Below are 18,813 nucleotides of genomic sequence, written 5' to 3' on the forward strand. Positions count from 1 at the left end.
TGGCAGGACTGGGGGGAGAGAGTATTTTCAGGACAGGACAGAGGGCAGCCCCCTTTGGTTTCCAGTGGAACTCCAGCCTGCTGCGGCCAGGACATGCATGGACATTTTCAGGGCCCTAGTTGGCCACATTTCCACCACACCCAGCAGAAGCTCATTGGGCACCTGGAGTCCTTCTGGGTGCCCTATAAAATGTGGCTGGCCCCCCCAGAGTCCTTTGTCCCGAACAAAGCCTGAGGAGGAGGAGGAGTGGGCTGACGGCAGAGAAGGGCCTATTGTGGGGTGTCGTGGTGCTGGTGCGTGGGCACACTATTCTGTAAATAAACGGGTGTAGTGTGGCAAAACCTGTCACCTGCCTGTCTGTGTCCGGGTTGGCTTCACACACCGTGCCCCCCCCCCCTCTTATTTCAGTCCCTTCTGCCAGTCCGAGGCACACTGGGTCTGTGAACGAGGCGGTGGCCTTCAGAGGCAGCGCCAGGGCAGCACACGGAGAGCAGGAGGCGGCCAGCTGGCTTCTGCTCATTTCCAAGCTCCAATGATGAAATTTTCCAGTCCAGCATTCCTGCTTGTTTTGTTTTTTTGTTGTTTTCAGAAACTGAAACATGCGCAGCGTTCAAAAGCAAATGGGTGTGGGAAGTCCGCAGACTTGAAAAATTGCAACATTTCCTTTTCAACGGAACGTTTATGCAGGGCCGAGCTGCCAAGCCGTGTTTGCTGGCAAGCCTGTGGGACAGAAAGCTCCTGCAGAAGAGAACGCGGGCTCATCCGTGCAGATTGTCCTCGTTCGGACTTCCTTGGCGAGAGGCGGCCAGCGACACCGACGACCTCCATTCACCTCTTGGCTCTGAAATTTGGGCGCAGACGACGGAAGCGAGCGACAGTCCAGCCGTCCATTTTGTGAATCCGATTCTCATCCACCCACTAAAGGGGCGTGAGGCGCCAGGCAACAAGCGCTCCTGGATGGGATGCCAGCCCACTGCGGGGCAGAGTAGGCCAAAGTGGGCACCGGCCGTTCTGCTCGGCTTCTTAGCGGCGACACACGAGGCCCGTTAAGGTTTAACGTTGTGCTTCACCCCGTTTACATTCCACACTGCAGAAGAACAAACGTTAAAAGACGAAACAAAACGCCTCCGATGTTGGCACACATGGTTTCTCATTACTACAATACAATCTTATCAATTAATATTAATTCATTCATTTGTACAGAACAATCTTCCTTTGTGTTTTTAGTTTGAACCAAATGAAAAATCAGTGCCGCCCCAAGATGGCCTCCGAGTGCCCAGTGAACCCGACTGGATAAAAATCGATCGATGAGAGCGTCATCCGCGCCCACCACATCGCGCCAATCCAGAACTGAGACCCTCCAGACAGAGAGAACATGGAAGACGCCTGACCTGCCTGCGTGGATTTCCGCCGGGCCTTCTTGATGTCCTCCTCGGTTTTGTTGCTCAGCTTGACCTCCAGCTGCTGGGTCTTTACTTCCAGATCTTTCTGCCTCTCGGCCAGAGCCCTCCTTGCCTGTAAGAGATGAGCAGCGTTTCAGTGTTTGGCGGGCATTAGACCCTCGACTCCTTGAGATAACCAGGCTGCTCGGTAGGTTTTCTTGCTTATGTCCGCACACATTCCAGGTTCTGGTTCTTTACAAGCCTCCGCTCTACCAAACGTGGAGGCAGATGGAGGTTCCTGAAGTGCTTTGTGAAAGTCACTATATAATAATAAATCCATCCATCCATCCATTATCCAACCCGCTATATCCTAACACAGGGTCACGGGGGTCTGATGGAGCCAAGCACAGGGCGCAAGGTAGGAAACAAACCCCGGGCAGGGCGCCAGCCCACCACAGGGCACACACACCAAGCACACATTAAGGACAATTAAGGACCGCCAATGCCCTTAACCAGCATGTCTTTGGACTGTGGGAGGAAACCCACGCAGACACGGGGAGAACATGCAAACTCCACGCAGGGAGGACCCGGGAAGCGAACCCAGACAGGTCTCCTAACTGCGAGGCAGCAGCGCTACCCACTGCGCCACCGTGCCACCCCTATATAATAAATAATGGGTACAATCATAATAAATGATCATTTTTAGGATGTGGACGACATGGCCGTACCATTGAGTCGCTTGGGACTACGTGACGGCGCCATCTCCCTCTCGCTCTCCGACGCCTCTAAGTCACCAGAGCTGGACGTACCTTCTCCACAGCGGCGTAGCGACTTGCTAGCTGTTTCCGCAGGTCGGTGATGTGGTGGTCAAACTTCTTCATGTCCCTCTTAAAGTTGTCACGGAACGAAAGCAACGGCTTCTCCACCTCACTTTGTAGCTGAAAACAAAGACGCCGTCGGTGAGATCAGATAACAGCTGGAGACGCGCTCGGGGGGGACGCCCCTCGTTTACTGGCCCCCCAGGTTAACGTCGATGGCTACGTATGCAGGTCTCCTACACAACAGAAGCTTTTTTAAACCAAACTCCCTACTTTCCATGTGCACAGGTTGGCCTGAATTCATCCCCCTCCAAACAGTTTAACTATTGAGGTGGGATTCTGCCTTTTAAAACTTTACAGAACTAAAGACCACCACCCGGCTTTCCTCTGTGCCCTTTGACCTCAGGAGTGCCCCCAACTTCCTTCTTTTCTCTGCAGGCCGTCCATTGCAGCCGCGTTACAGAAGAGCGTCTCCTCCGCACCGAGCGCCGCTGGCCTCCCAGGCGCGGGCACACAGAGGCCCACCGACTGCTTACCCGAGTTCTACTCTGCTGGCCCCCATGTTGGTCTTCACGTTATTTAGGAAAAACAACATCGGCTTTACACTTGAGCAGAGCAGGAGACGACTTCTGGGGGTCCCGTCACCTACAATGTCCCCTTCTGTGTCTCATTTTTACAGACACCCTGCTAGGCCTGCACTGGTTAACATGCCAGGCCTGGGTCTGTCATCATTTTAGGATCTTCTGTGGGTTAAAGGGGTCTTTTTTTAAGTTGACCCCAAAATAAGGAAAATAACTTCCTTAATTAATCCCGGGGTCCGATTATAAAACAAAAGAGAGAAGTTGCTTGGAACAAAAGCCCAAAGTCACAGGGGGTGCCTGGGACCACCACTCCATGTCATCCAAACTTTGCTTCCATTACCTTTGAGGAGAACTTCACGTGGACCTCTGCTTCGTCTGCCAGGCTTTTCTTGAGTTGTGCCCAGGCTTCTCCCAGTGTGCTAAAAGTGGGGGGGGCAAAAAAAAAAACAAAATACAAATCACACCAGTGCATGCTGGGCCAGGGGGGCCATTTTCTTTTGCAGTTCCAGAATGTCAGGGTTGGGGTTAAAATCACAAAGTCCTCGTGTCCTCCAGCATTTTTGACTGCAAACCAAGCACCACAAAGTCTGCCCGTCACCGAGACCCCAGTGGGCCGCTTGACACGCGAGTTCGTTTTGAGGAAGAAGAAACAACAACGCGTCCCACAGGTGGAGGGGGGGGCACCAGCCGCGTCGGGATTGGTTAGTTTCCATGGCTGCTCCGTTATGTTTGTGAGATGCGGTAGCCAATCCCAACGCGAGTTTTTCCATTTGGGTTGTTTTAGTATGTTAACCCTTTAAGGGCGGATATCGACTTTTGTCGACCAACACCCAGGGGCGAAGGGCAATAAAAGCTGTAAGTGTCACTAAAACTCACCGCTACTGTTCTAGGCAGACCCCTCTGTGCTAGGAGGACCGTTAGACTCGTTGACTTGACGTTGAAACCCCAGCGTGTGCCCGAGTAGCGTAGCGCAACCAACGTCTGGAGGGGGCGAGAGAGAGCAAAGCAAAATGCTCCGGGCGTGTTATTTATTACAGATTATCGCCGAGTCAGACTTAGCGAATGCAAATTTTGATGCAAACAACCTGGGGATCAAAAAACAAAAAGTCTGGTTCCTGCATCAGTCGATCATGCAGCGGACGCGGCTACAGCAATGTTCACCCGGCGAGGACTACACAGACACTTCTCGAACTTCGATTTTGATGCAAATGACCTGGAGATCGAAATTCGGGAAAGTCGTGTACCTGCATCAGTCAGAGTGCTGAAAACGCTCGTGCAGCTGACGTACGCCCTGCGAGGACTACACAGACACTTCTCGAATTTCGATTTTGATGCAAATGATCTGGAGATCGAAAACGAATGTTGGGTTCCTGTATCAGCTGATCATGCAGCGGACACGGCAACAGCAATGTTCACCCTGCATGGACGACACACACACTAATCGAATTCCGATTTTGATGAAAACAATTGAGATCGAAAACGAAAGAGAGTCACTTGCATCAACCGATCGTAGTGCTGAACACGCTTGTGTAGCTGCTGTGCCTACGGTGATGTGCGCCCTGCGAGGACTACACAGACACTTCTCAAACTCCAATTGTGATGCAAATGATCTGGAGATCGAAAACGAAAGTTGGGTTCCTGCATCAGCTGATCGTGCAGCAGATGCGCCTACAGCAATGTTCACCCTGCATGGATGACACCGACACTTATCAGACTTCGATTTTGATGAAAACGATGTGGAAACCGAAAATGAAAATCGGGAACCTGCATCAGCTGATCGGTCCCCAGCTAACACGCCCACACAGACGTTCTCCGGGGGGGGGTGTCATACACAGCTATAGATCCGTGGGGGGCAAGCTGGACGTGGCGTGCCGGTAGACAGTACAGATTACTATCATCTACTTTCTTCCAGAAGGTTCCTTTGAGCTTATGTGTGGCGAGACACGCGAGAATTTACATACCGTAGAGGCTCACGGAACATAAAGCAGGGCGACATTTGTCATATGTTGAGATGTGTGTGTGAAATCCTTGCTTGATGGGCTTTTGAGTTTTTTGGAAAAATGTTCAGCTTTGGAACAAAAAAAAAATAACGAGCCTAAAAAGAGTTCAAATATCTACCGTGCTCTCCCGTGACGCCTCAACGTTTTGCACAGGAGTTGCCATTTTGTGTGGTTTGGTTTAATGGTTGTTGTTGTGTGGCTGCCTGGGTGTTTCTTTTTGTATTTTATTTCCATTTTTGTTCATCTCAAATGCTTACTTCTCATGATTTTATGTTATTCCCGTCATTTATAGTTGGGGCCCTAGGAGGCGGGACCCCCCGGGGGACACTGCTGCTGGGATTGTGATGATGGAGAGCAGTGGAGGCCTTCAGATAAACCAGCAGGGCCCATCCAACGTGGCCTCACCCCAAACCAGCCAGCCCCCAACTACTACCTGCAGGCTGTGGGCCTAGCAGGCTCAAAAAAAAAAAAAAATATGGGGAATTCGGCTTTTCAAGTTCAAAACGTTTTAATATTAAAAAAGGGAGAAATGGTGAAAGTGTGTGCCTTGAAGAGGTGATCCGAAGCAAGAATTAGTGATATGTAAAATGAAAGGCTCGTGTGTGTGTGTGTGTGTGGAGCCGTCCGCTCAACCACAGCCACTAGGTGGCGCCTCACTTCTCACAAATGACCCGCGTGTGCAGCAATGACGACCCCCCAGTCTAATGACACAGGGGAAGAGACGAAACAAATGCAACGGAGGGCGAGGCTTGAAGTCCTCACTAAACACATCGTCAGTCTGCAGGGGTTTTCATCGAGACAAAGATTCATAGGACGGCTAAGATGTCGGGGTCTTCATGCATGGGGGGGGAGTCTTAAGAATTGGCCGACGCCTCTCCAGGTTTATGAACAGAGTAAAAGTGCTAGGGGGTCTTCGTGTTGTTTATTGTCCCCAAGACCACACGCTAAGCCGTCCATCGCAGTCATTCCATGGCTGAGCACGAGCCTCTTATTAATTCTATCAGATTCAAAAATTTCACTCAACACAGGAGACGACATAAATAAGCTCGGCGTCATTTTTGAAATTTATAGCCTGCAGCTTGCAGCCCCCTCAAGAACCTTCCGGAGCGTCCGTTGGTTATTATGGCGCGACACTTAATTCAATTCATAGGAAAATGGAATATGAGGAATGGCAGATTGTCGTGGCGTTAAATACAAAACAAATGATAACCCATCACCACCAGTCACTCGTCCCGCCATCGATCCGCTCTCTTCACTCGCACGGCTTTTCTTTAGACCGGCTGAGCTCACAATGGGCGTCTGCTACCCTCGCCATCCACCACTGCCGTGCCCACTCCAATGCCCCCAGAATGGCAAAGGCCCTGAAAATGGTGCCCAAGGCAGATTTAAGGTTCCCTGCCGTGTGTTTGACGTGGCGGCCTGGCCCCTGTGAAAGGTGACGGGTGACACAAACCTAGCAAAGGGACTGCAGAAACACACAATGGGGCACACGAATATAGCGCCTGCACTCGGACCCCCTCTGAATACCCCAGAATGACAAAAAGAAAAAGGGGAGGGGGGGGGCGTTTGAAAAATTTCTTCAATGAGAAGTCAAGCAAATAGACCCCTCAGATTAGCTAATTGAGCAGATTACAATATGCAAGCTTTAGGGGGGCAGCTAAGACCCCTTCTTCAGGTGAGGTTTCATCATAGATTGCAATCCGTTCACTTAGCCAATCAGAGGGGTCTTTTTGCTTGACTTCTTATTGCATCCATAATGGCGAACAACACCCCCCATTACTGAATAACTGGAATGACCCGCGGACCTCCGATATTCAGAGCCCCCTTCGGCTCAGACACATCCCATCGCTGAGAAGTTTCTACACCACCACATGACGGTGGACATGACCCATAAAGGCACATGGAGCCATCTGACCCCCAACAGGGGGGCAAAAAATGCCCAGGAGGTACTGGCAGAGCTTAAAGGCAGGACTGGCATAGACAGAGCACAGAATTCATAAATGGAAGGAGGACAGAACTGGACACTTGACCTGACCAAGCAAATCAAGGGATTCCTGGTAAGCGAGGTGACCCAGAATCCAATTGGCTCTCTGGCTGAGCTCCGGAGACCCAGTGTTGAGGAGATGGCAGAAACTTCCAGAAAGACAACCAGCACTCCGTTACCCCGGGCCTAACGGCAGAGCGGAGCAGCCAGTTGACATGCGGAAATCTGCTTGGAGTCTGGATGAGCCATACAAACCGAGGTCCCGACTCTCGGTGGTCATAAAAGACCCCTGGGCATCCTTTGTAAAGAGCAGGGTCACCATGGCCTGGTCATTGTGGCCCCCTAGTCATCCCCTGGCAATCTAATTGGCGCTCTCACCACTAATGTGTGGTGAGCAGACTGGCACAAAAAATGGCTGCCATCGCATCATCCAGCTGGATGTTAGACATTGGGGGTACCTGAAGTGGCTTTGAGTGGTATGAAAGGCGCTATATAAAAGGAAAGAATTATTGTTATTAAAGGCACCTGAAGGACTTTCAGACGATGGTCTGGTGAAAGTGACACTGAACTGCTTGGCCTCAGTTCTACACATCACATCTGGAAGAAACCTGGGACCACTCATCCCCTGCACAATGGGGGGCAACAGCAGGGGTCGGGCAACCAGTCAGAGTCAAAGGGAAATGGAGCAAATTCTTAACGAGACCCTCCTCAGAGAGCCCGGGCAGAAGGTTCATAACTCAAAGTCAGCACAGGAGGGGGCTTAGGGGCTTGAGGGTCCCAGTCAGAGCCCAATCCAACATCTCTGAAGAGACCAGCAGAACCTCAGAGGAGCCCAAGAGGACCTGCAGAGAACAAACGACAGGAGATGCCCAAATGTCAAGCTGGAATGGCTGCCGAAGGGGCTTCAACGAAATGCTGGGTGGAGGGTCTCCGAGTGTTTGTGTCAGTGGGATACTTTTGAAAATCCCATTGTCACTTTAGGGTACTCGATGAAGGAGGTGATTTTAACAGAAGGCCGCAACAAAACAAAATGTGAAAAAGGGGAAGGGGGGGTCTGAAGACCCTGTGAAGGAGCGGTCTGCTTGTCCACACACACTTCATTGCTGCCATCTCATCCTGGCACTGCACACAGCAGCAGTCTGGGCATTAAGGGCAGGTGACACACTCCATCCATCCCCCAGCAGGTGGCACTGCTATGCCCAAATCAAACAAGCGCGACAACACTCGCCTCGGTCACTGAACTCGATTGTCACCATCACATCTTGTGGCACTTCATCAACTCACCCTTCTTCTTGAGCGGCCAGAGGTATCTGTGAAAGCTTTGAAAGGTTCTTTGCGTACTCCTCTTCGATTTTTATCCTGAAATGAGACAGGAAGTCCGTTACACGCCTCGCCGTCACCAAGTCCGTCACTTTTCACCCTAACAAAAGGTGGCAGGGTGGGTGCCAATTGTGGCAGCTCATCTAACATGTGACTTTATTTGCTCTATGATGACATGGCCCACTCCAGCCTCTGTGACACTTGCTTTGGTGGCAGTGGGACAGAAGCCTGCAGTGAGTTTTTTGGGGGGTCGAGGTCCGCGTCTGCCACCTTCCACCTCCCTCTCACATTTTAATCCCTGTATGGGTTAAGACTTCACCATCTTGGACAATCCTGTCCCAAAGTGAAATGTTGCGGCCCCACTCAGGGATGGCTGGTCATCAAGTAAGCAAACCAGCCGTCTGGCTAACACGTCCATCTCCGTCAATCTTCACCGTCTCCTTCCCTGCACGTCTACGGCTGTGGTGGTCTCTCCAGTAAATGAGCAGACACCCTCGTGGGCCCCCCTGCCAGCACTTTGTTCAATGGTCACATGGTCTGCAATGCATTGTGGGGGAGGCGGACATCGGCATTCCCGTCCCGTTTCACCTCGTCCCATCATCCTGGTGGGCACCGAAGTGGGATGGGCGCATTATAAGGAACCTAAGAGGTCCTCGCAGCAGCCCACCACTCCACATCGGAAAGCTAAAAGTATGGACCTTCAATCGTCGATTTAATTCTTCATATTAACGGACCTTGGCCAAAGGGAATGGATAGGAATGGGTGGGCTATAATTAGGAAAACATCCGACTGACCTCTCCCGAATAAATTCGGCCATTTCTTTCTGCATCTGCTTCCCTTTGAGCTGCTTCTGCAGGAGGACCTCGAAGCCCGTGATGACGTTGTTGCCCTGAGCGTCCTTTTTGTCAGCCTGCAAAGACAGAAACACGATGGACACGTGGGAAATCCGTCGTAAATCCCAAAGGAACTCCACGAGGGGACATCCACGAGAAAAAGAGGAACAGGTCTAAGCCGGGATGGTCGGTACGTGCAAACCGGCGAAGTCAACGAGCAAAACGAAAAATAAATAAACAAAAGTCAGGAACCCACGAGGTCAAATCAGAGAACCAGAAATATTCACAAGTGGCAAAGTGGGCGGCCATTTAAACCCACAGGTGGCAACCCCGCATGCCACGCCCCCCCCAACAACAATGGGAAAGGTTACCCTGGCAGCTGCTGGTGTACTCAAGGCACACGAGACCACCGCCAGAAAAAATAAAAGTCAAAAATGTAACAACCAAGGGGCCAAAAAAAAAAAAAACCCAAAATGGCGATTGTTACAATCGGAAAAATCCGTAAATCAGTCAGATCTGATGTTGTGTTACGTCACAGTGGTCCCGGCCCCCCTGAGTGTGCGAGGCCAGGTAGGTCTACTCACCAATGATGGCACCGGAGAGTGCCGACGTGTCACACCCAAGTAAGAATGACAAGGGACAGCAACAAGAACAACTCGATTAAACACCTAATGGTGAGGGGGGTGGGAATGGACCCCCATTCTCCGGATGCCTCTTCCCACCTTGTGCCCAAAATAGTCAGTGGCCCCGGACGACCCCAAATTGGACAAATCAGGTCTGAGAATGTCCCACCACCTTAGCATGCATTCCTTTATTCAGAACAACCCCCCCCCCCACACACACACCTACCCCCCATGTACAGTGTGTGTGCGCTCGCTAGGCATGCTGGGATACATTAAAGACTTCTCAGCTTTCACAAAGGAACTCTGAGCAGGCCAGACAGCGAGGCCACACCATACCCACCAGGGGGCCTGCCAAGTTCTGGAGCCAGCAGCGGCCAACCTGAGCCGTCAAACCACACATTAACTGCAGCGCCACCTTACCCAGAAGTAGTCGCAGTAACTCCACTCGTTCGGCTTCAGCAGCTGCTGCTCGGGCACAGCAATCAGCTGTGGAAACGTCACGCAGTTGATCTGTGGAGACAGGAAGACAAGGGGGGGGGGGGGGGGGTTACACCAGTGTCTGAACGGGCAAACCTCCAGTGCACAGGAAGAACGCCAGCGAGGACCAGCGCTTTAGCAGCCACGTGAAAAAGTAAGTACCCCCCATGAACGGAAGGGTGGGTCTTTTATAATACATCTGGACAGATGAAGATTTTCATTTAAACAGGACAGACAGACATGAAAGGCAATATATAATAGATAATTATAAAGAGCACTATATAATAATATCAATAGATAGATATATGTGAAAGGCACTATATAACTAGATAGATTGAATTTGGTGTAGTAGGCAGGATTAGATAGATTGATAGAAAGAGTGTGACCTGTAGGGGGCACACCTGCACCCCAAACAACCAAAACCACACAGTTGCAGGTTCAAGGAAAGTAAGTACCCCCCATGAATGGAATGGTGGGTTTTTTATAATACATCTGGACAGATGAAGATTTTCATTTAAACAGGACAGACAGACAGACATGAAAGGCAATATATAATAGATAATTATAAAAAGCACTGTATAATAATATCAATAGATAGATATATGTGAAAGGCACTATATAACTAGATAGATTGAATTTGGCATAGTAGGCAGGATTACATAGATAGATAGATAGATAGATAGATAGATAGATAGATAGATAGATAGATAGGAGTGTGACCTGTAGGGGGCACACCTGCACCCCAAACAACCAAAACCACACAGTTGCAGGTTCAAGAAAAGATCAACCCCCAACCCCCCAGGACTCTGACGACGGTTTTTCAACATAAACCCAGTGGTACGCCATTTTAACAGGATTGCTTCACGGGGCCAATCCAGAGTCCGCTTAATATGAATGGCATTTGGAGGAGAATGGGAGCCATCATGCCGACAAAGGGGGGCTGTGCAGTCTCCATCCACACTGGCCTGCCATTTGAACTAAGGGCCCCAAACCCCACAAGGCAGCAGCAGCCCACAGCGCTGACCCATCACGTTGTCCTTAACTTGATGGCTTTTCATAAAGCAAATCTTCAAGTGCGTCTCAGATGGAGGGTGAAACTGCACAGCCGTGTGGAAAGAATGACTTCCAGTGATTCAGCTCATCCAGACCTCCGCGTCCATGAAGCTGCCCACACAAACACACCCCCACCCACCCAGGCGGCTTAAGTGAGTCAACCCGAGGCGTTGTCCCGCACCAAATGAACCTCAGAGGACATGTAAAAGAACAAAGGGCGTTGCCTCGCTGGCACAGGGGCACTTCATGAAGAGCTGGCACAGATAAAGTGGCTGCTGGGCTTTAGTCTCGAGGGCTCCTTCCTGCTTCTGTCCTTCCATCATCCCAACTACCACAAGACCCTGAAGTCACTACAGAGAGGTTTTTAAATGAGAAGAAGAAATGTTGTTCCCTGAAGCCACCTTCTACATAGTCTGCCACACACCCATCAAACCATTTAAGGTCAAGGCTGGCATTCATGTCATCGTGGAGGAGCACAGCCCGTTTCCTTAAAAATGTGATGTGCTGGATATTTTAGACACAAGCCACCACTCCCTTAATTCAGTTCAGGGGCAGAGTTTGTAGTAATAAAATGCATTACACTTGTCACTCTAACAGATGACGCATTACAAACATTAGCACCGCTTTTATGAATCTCATAACACATGGCACATAACAGAGACGTATGCATTGCATTTGTCACTCCAACAGATGGTGCAGCATAAAGACTTGCAGCAATGCATTTTATTACCACAAAATGTTTGTGATGCACCATCTGTTGGAATGGCAAATAAAAGAATAAAATGTATTACTACATGGTGCACTGCAGATGTTAGCGGTGAGGTCTACAGTGCTTGATCTTAGATGGGGTGTACAAATGCGCACACTGTACTGTAGAAGGAGAACAGGCCTCCCAGCTGGGACGGAATATGGATCATTACCCAGATAGGGGGGCCAGTGCAGTGAAGCACACGGTTCGGCTAACGGGACAGCGAAATGAATTTGAACCCGGCCGGAATGTCTTAAGAGACAGACTGATGAGAATCGAGGGTGGGGAATGATTCCATCCCCCTTACACTGGGTGGCAGTGGTCCTCATACAGTAACCCAATCGGGATACCCGCAGGGGTGCTTGGGAGTTGTAGTCCAGAAGGGCAACCCTGTTGGGGAAGGTGCTGTTGCTGGAGGACCTTCTTACTTTCTCTATGGTGCTTCCAGGAAGGCACGGCTTGACACCAGACGCATTCCCAGGAGCCTGCTGCCTGATATCATCGAGTCAGAGTCTCAACACTCAACGCAGGATGGAAGGGGGAAGAATTATTATTGAGTTCTGTATAATTGTGAATAATATTTGAGAGGGGATTGTGGAAAGTGCTTTAGAGGAATAAACACCTTTTATTTTATTCTAAAGGAGTCTGCTGTTTACCATCCTCTTAGGTTTGGCGCCCCCTTGTGGCCACATATAAACACACACACACGTGACGGACTGGCATCCTATGCAGGGTTGCATTTCCCTACTAAGCTAATGCAGCAGATGAATGGCGTATTACACTTCACGTATCCACAAAGTCAACGTTAGCAGATAAATTGGGACCCTTTAAACTATAATTCAACTCACAGGGGGTCCAAAGGGTGGTGACTGCAGGCGGACTCCGGCTGCCACATTTGTCCACATGTCTAGAATTCATTGCCAGTCTCCGTTACTAGCGTGGACAAGTCTAGCTCGGATGTGGGGGACATTCCAACACTTTGGCTTTAACTGTGCGGCCCACGTCTAACATTTGAGTAATGGAGAGCAGAGCCCGATGGCCACATTGAGCTCATCGATCAAAGAAATGAAGTCTCGGAGTTGTGTGCGGGGAGACCATCAGTCAGCCGGCCGGAGATAAGCCTTCCTCAGTCCTATTTTCCATTATCTTTATAAAACACGCCTCTGACATGGCTTCGTTTCTTCTTAATTATTCACAATATTATCTCGTAGTGACAGCAATGAAGGAATGGTGGCCGACCATAATCTGCTTTTAATTAATGGCACCGTGATGGCGGCACAATCGTGGCCCCCCGGCTGCCAACCCTATGCAGCATTCATTGTCCACCTTCAGAAATGGCTAAGCGGCACTCAGGTGGGTAGCCACCAAATAAAACATAAATAAGAGACACATAAAACATATTTAAAAGGGGATGCCTTTCTGGGGGGTGGGGGGACCTCCAGACCCAAAGGGTCCCCTCATCAGAGAGACGCAAAGGCAGCCACAAAATATATATGTTGACTGTGGAAAAACAAAGGAATGTTTTGTGCCTTTTCAGGCCACACCAAGCAGTGTGACACTAGCGTGGCACTTCGTGTGACATTCTAAAATCCTGTGAGAGAGCACAGAGGGGCTTCTTCACAGGCAGGACTGAACAGTGGCGACGGCTTCACTGAGTGGGCGGAGTGTGGAGTGGGCGGGGCGAGAAGTTGGAGTGGCAGCAGCCTGCACCCTTTAAAGCGGGGGGGGGGGGGGGGGGGGGGTTCAAGGAAGTGGGCGGAGACTTTATCAAATGAAGAAATCAGAGCCCCACGCTGGCATTGCAGTGAAGACCCTGACCCACTCGAGCCGCAGCTTTGGCGGACGTCCCCCCCCAAATGAGGACACTGCCTTCATGCATTTGCCAGGAGAGGCCCTCTATGGCCCCGAGTTGGATTAAGAGGGTCTGAGGATGTGATGTATGGATGTATGGGATGTATGTGGAGATTGGGGGGGGGGGGGGGTTGCAGCGGTTACTCCGATGTACTGCCAACTGAAAAATATCTGAACCCATAAAACAACCACCACGATTCACTGCTGCTGTTGCCAGTTTGTTTCCAGGCTCTGCACCAAAGTCTTTACGCGACTTGATCGTCAGTCCTGTCTGAAGAGCCTCCAAGTTCAACTTTATTGTCACAACCAGATTCTTAGTGACAGCTGACGGGGTGACACTGGGACAAGCCATTGCTACTCCTCATCCGCTACAATTCACAGTCAAGTACTGAAACGGAGGAGGTGAAGGTGCGGGTCACGATGGCAGATGTCCACGGAGAAGCTCCGGCCAGCTCTGCCTTTCCTCTCCGGCTCGGCTGCCTGCGTTCCTGGCGCTAGTGGCGGTCGGACACTCCGAGGCGCATGTGCTTTCTGTTTGGCTCCACAGCTGTGAATATTTTTGGTCGAGTCAAATCCCACAGGATATTATCTAATAACTTAATGCGGCGCAGCGCTGGCTTTCTCAAAGCAGCCAGGAATGGCTGGCATTCCATTCATTGCTGCCATATCTGCGTAGGTTTGCCGTTTTCGTGGAAGGGGGTGGTGAAGGCGAAGGGAGGCATCAGCCGTCCCCGGGTCCTCGACGTTCTGGGAGAGCCGCATGCCCCCTACACGCTGGCTTAGGGGCAGGTTCAGAAGGGCAAGTGGACGAAGGGGGGGGGGAGAAATAAAACCACAAAAATAAAAAAAAAAGTTTGGGGTCTACGTTTCTGGATAACGAGGACAAAATTCGAGTTTTATTTTATTTTTTTTTAAAAAAAGCGTTCGTCCGTATACTGTAACCAATTTGAGGAAATTTTGGAAGCACATCCTAGAAACATCAGGCAGGAGCCAGCGCTGGATGGGCGCACGCGCGTGCTCGCTCTCTGTCACACGCGCACACTCGCACTAATACGCACATATCCAAACACTCGCTCGCTCTCACGAACACGCACACACACACACACACACAGTCGCTCGCTCTCACATGCGCGCGCGCACACACGCACACCCTCACGCTCGCTCTCACGAACACGCACACACAAGCGCACACTCGCTCTCACTCACACACACACAGTCGCTCGCTCTCACATGCGCGCGCGCACACACATTCGCGCGCGCACACACGCACACCCTCACGCTCGCTCGCTCTCACGAACACGCACACACAAGCGCACACTCGCTCTAACGCACACACACACTCCAACTGTAATTACTTGAGGCCAACTGTGAGCTGCAATAAAGCCAAAATAAAATCAATAAGTGACTTGAAGTTCTACTCGTTCATCAAACGCCGCCACAGAAAGCAGCAATCCAAAGCTAAATGGAGCTCTGGAGAGAACGGCGTCAATGGTGCGACTATAAATAAAACGCTAAGTGGGGAGATTGAAAACTGCACGTTTAACTCACGAGATGTTAACAAGACAGTCCACCTTCCCTCTCACCCTCAAAGTGAACATCCATCGCAGAGTAACCCCATGTATACCAACGAACCGTTCTTTAAGAAACGAGACGCAATCCGAACATCTGGAGTTCAAAACGGCCACCCACCCATCCCCAAGGCGACCTAAAACAGTAGGTGGCATGGCACCACCTAACTTTCATCTTTACAGTTGGGAGCCTGCACTGATACACCACGTTGGCACACCCACCATACGATTTACCACCTCAGGACCCCAAATTCGGACCCGAGTGCAGATGTGCAATGGGACAGTCGCACACTAAATTCTTGGAGAATCAACAGAACTTCCTGAATTTGCAGCAAAACCAAATGCTGTTCTCCGTCTTCCTGGGACGTCCGGCTCTGTGTGCCAATCAACACCCGCTACCGTCATCCAGCAGTTACCGAAGACAGGGAACCAAGACGTTCTTGTCCGTTGCTCCTACACATGATGATCACCTTTTTCCACCTACTCAGCATTTAACCTTGGGAAAATGCTGGGGGATTAAAGCCTAATTTGGACAGAACCGAGTTTTATGCCAAGAGATGGGGTAAGGAGATTTGTACCAGAGGACCTTAGTGATGTTAGTCCCATCCAAATCATTCATATCACTCTCTTTTCACGTAAGAGGTGCTCATGTCTCAGTTAAAATTATGGAGACTTATCTTCCATAATTCCATAAAAAAATAAACCCCAGTTAAATTAAACTTCCATCATTTGAGTAACTCATACGAGACAAAAAAGTTAGAGGTCATCCGGTAAGACAGATTAATTACTCAGTGCCTGACACGGATAAAAACAAACGAACAGTCGACGCACCACTTGTTGTGAACACTGAATAACAGGCAAAGGTGCATCTTCTATCCCCTTGGAGGTCCATCGGTGCTCTGATACACACAATTTATATGGAAAAGCAGATGGGACCCCCTTGGATGCATGAACGGACATATTATTCTCATAAATAAAAGTTGCTAAAGTGGTCCGAAGTGATGGTACACATACAATAACTAAAGGGAATGGTGAAACACGGGTACGGAGTAAAGCACCACTGGTAATTCCCTGGTGTAAAAAAACGAATCCCGAACAGAGCCAAAGTCACTTGGAGATCTTTATACATATACAGTATATACATATACATATACACATACATATTATATATTATATATATAGATCTTTATATCTATATATCTCACGTGTTTCCGTCTCAAGAGTAACTGCGCTCCAAATTTAACGTTCCTCCTGCCCACACTCTTCTTTAAGTTAAGAGAAACCTACGCAGCTTTCCACATCTCGCCCCCATATCTATCCCAGAGGCCATACTGGTTAGTCTTCACGAAGACTCAGACAGCATTTCAACGATATATTAGCATATTCCAAAGGACTCCACCCTTCAGAGAGCCCATGGAAAGGGACCCTCAGAACAGTAGTGGCACTCCACCAACTGTTGAATCCCAACTCCAGTCTTCTACGCGCTGAACGTTCCACAATTCGACTAAAGCTCGTTCATCGATGACATTTCTCTCGTGTGAAACGTACCCCGGGGTGAGACCCAGCCGTCTAGCTCCAGCCTCACCAGGTCATGGGTTTTAGGAACGTACTAAGTCGGCAACATTCGGGAATAAAGTTCTTGACCCACTTATGAGAGAGCCGTGGTGGTCCAATCAGCCATTAACGGCGATAATCTGGTGGGCTCCCAGGTGGCGTTCAAAGTGCAAATCAACAAATCGAAAGTCAGAGCCGATACCACATGACCAGCATGTGGGAGAATCCCAACCCCACCCTCCATAACTCGGTGGTGCGTAAGCAACATTCTGGATTCTCTCAAATGAGAAAAACGTAAATTCACTCTTCGAGGATTTGTCGAAAAAACGGTTTTATAAAACGTCGCCAGACTCCATTTGCTTTAATCTTTAGAATAAACCTGCTGGGCCCGCTGACTCCATAGCATTAGATGGGGGTTTCAGAATGGTTGGTCCTGAGCCTCTTGTTCCACGTCACCCCATTCACTTGCCATCTGCTGGCCATTGATGTAAACCGAAGTCCCCGTCCCGTTTGTGGGCCTGTGCACCCGATGACTGCACAGCCAGTTCAAAAACGAGTCAGGATCGATTCAAATGGCTCCTCCTGCGACGTCAGGGGGTCATTGCTGGGCAGCACGGCTGGGAGTACGCGATGTGCCAAGTCAGAGGTCTGCGTCTCGTACTTCCACGCTCTCCGACTTGGTGATCCTCACATCCTAAGACGGCGCTGCTCCCGATTTCCCGGTTACAAATTTACTTCCCGTCTGGCTAATTCTCTCACCTCTTGTTAACGGCACTGGTTTCTCGATTCTCTTCGGCTTCAGACCTTTGCACGTTTTTGACGAAAAGTGAGGGGGGGAGGGGGGGGGGGACGGGGACACACGCAGTGTTTTGGTTCGCAATAAGATTCACGAGACAAACGGCATTACGTTTCTTGCGAAAATCCCGTCACTGACGCGAGAAGGAAGGTGTTCAGTGCCCCTATCTGGAAGTGTTTACAGGCGTCAATCCCACACGCGTCTGTCCATCAACTGGCATTTAAGAAAATGACCACGGGGGGGGGGGATTGGTTAGGGGGGGGGGGGATCCATCCAACTCATTCATTTCCTGTCACGTGGGGACATTTTGTTGAGTGATAGAACGTTAGCACCAACAGGCCCTAAAGACGCACCGCAGGTCGACATCAAGCAGGAATCACGAAACCGGAAAAGATTTCTACCTGCAGACCTTCGATTTCTAGGTAAGGGCCGGCCAAGTGCCTTCTTATTGAGAAAACGCAGTAACGTGTGCCGACCATCTGCAGAAGAGAACACGTGGTAGACGCGGTAATCCTCGTTTTTCACTCCCAAGAGACGCTTCAAATTCCCCAAAAGCATTTCTCATTCGCCAAATCAAGCGGCAATCAAATTTTTACGTCAGTTTCGCAAAACGGTGCGCATGCGCGTTGAAACTCGTCAGTTTCAGATCCGTCTGACGTCCCTGATTCTATGCGTTGAATTTCGGGCCAATTGTTGCGTTTCTTGTCGTCCGACTCCATAATGGAAAAAATCCTTAAAGCCCGCCATCACGACAAAGGCAGGAGGGATCCATGGATTTCCAGCTCTTTATGCTGATTGGCCGTCTGGAGGAGCGCGTGATTTGCACGATGGACCTAATAAAGTGGCCGCTCGTGTTTACAGACGGGGCGTCGAAAAGCAAACTCTACCTCAAGAGGCAGTTTGTCAGGGACCACCGCCATAAAGGAGCCCACCATTCAAAGCTTCTACATGAAACCATTTAAAGGGCGAAAGCAAGCGGTCGACAAATGTCAACGTGAAAGGAATTGACGGCTGATGGGACTCTGCGGAGAACGAGAGCCGACAGGATGAACGGCAGAGCAAACCTCAAAGGAGCCGAATTTAAAGTAAGTGGGGGGCCGAGGTGCAACATTTTGATGCGTGCGACCTTATGGAGCCATCTCGACAGAGGAATTTCAATGGAGGTCTCCTTAAAAGTCTGAGTGTGACACCACAGTCCATGTTGGAACAGCACTGGCCTCGAGTC

The 18,813-nt window shown here is 50.1% G+C and overlaps 1 protein-coding gene across 3 annotated transcripts in view; it reads right to left on the reverse strand.

Moving 5' to 3' along the window:
* LOC114665163 (growth arrest-specific protein 7-like) overlaps window positions 1-18,813 on the reverse strand; it is a 147,567-nt gene that overhangs the window by 20,369 nt on the left and 108,385 nt on the right. For all 3 annotated transcript variants that reach the window (XM_051918817.1, XM_028819580.2, XM_028819582.2), the window contains 6 exons: window positions 9,962-10,051; window positions 8,880-8,995; window positions 8,050-8,124; window positions 3,122-3,200; window positions 2,192-2,320; window positions 1,392-1,515 (listed from right to left, as the gene is read on the reverse strand). In XM_051918817.1, the coding sequence (XP_051774777.1) occupies window positions 1,392-1,515; window positions 2,192-2,320; window positions 3,122-3,200; window positions 8,050-8,124; window positions 8,880-8,995; window positions 9,962-10,051 (613 nt within the window). The remainder of the gene's footprint in view (window positions 1-1,391; window positions 1,516-2,191; window positions 2,321-3,121; window positions 3,201-8,049; window positions 8,125-8,879; window positions 8,996-9,961; window positions 10,052-18,813) is intronic.

Source organism: Erpetoichthys calabaricus, chromosome 14 (genome assembly GCF_900747795.2).
Source record: "Erpetoichthys calabaricus chromosome 14, fErpCal1.3, whole genome shotgun sequence".
Taxonomy (NCBI): domain Eukaryota; kingdom Metazoa; phylum Chordata; class Cladistia; order Polypteriformes; family Polypteridae; genus Erpetoichthys; species Erpetoichthys calabaricus.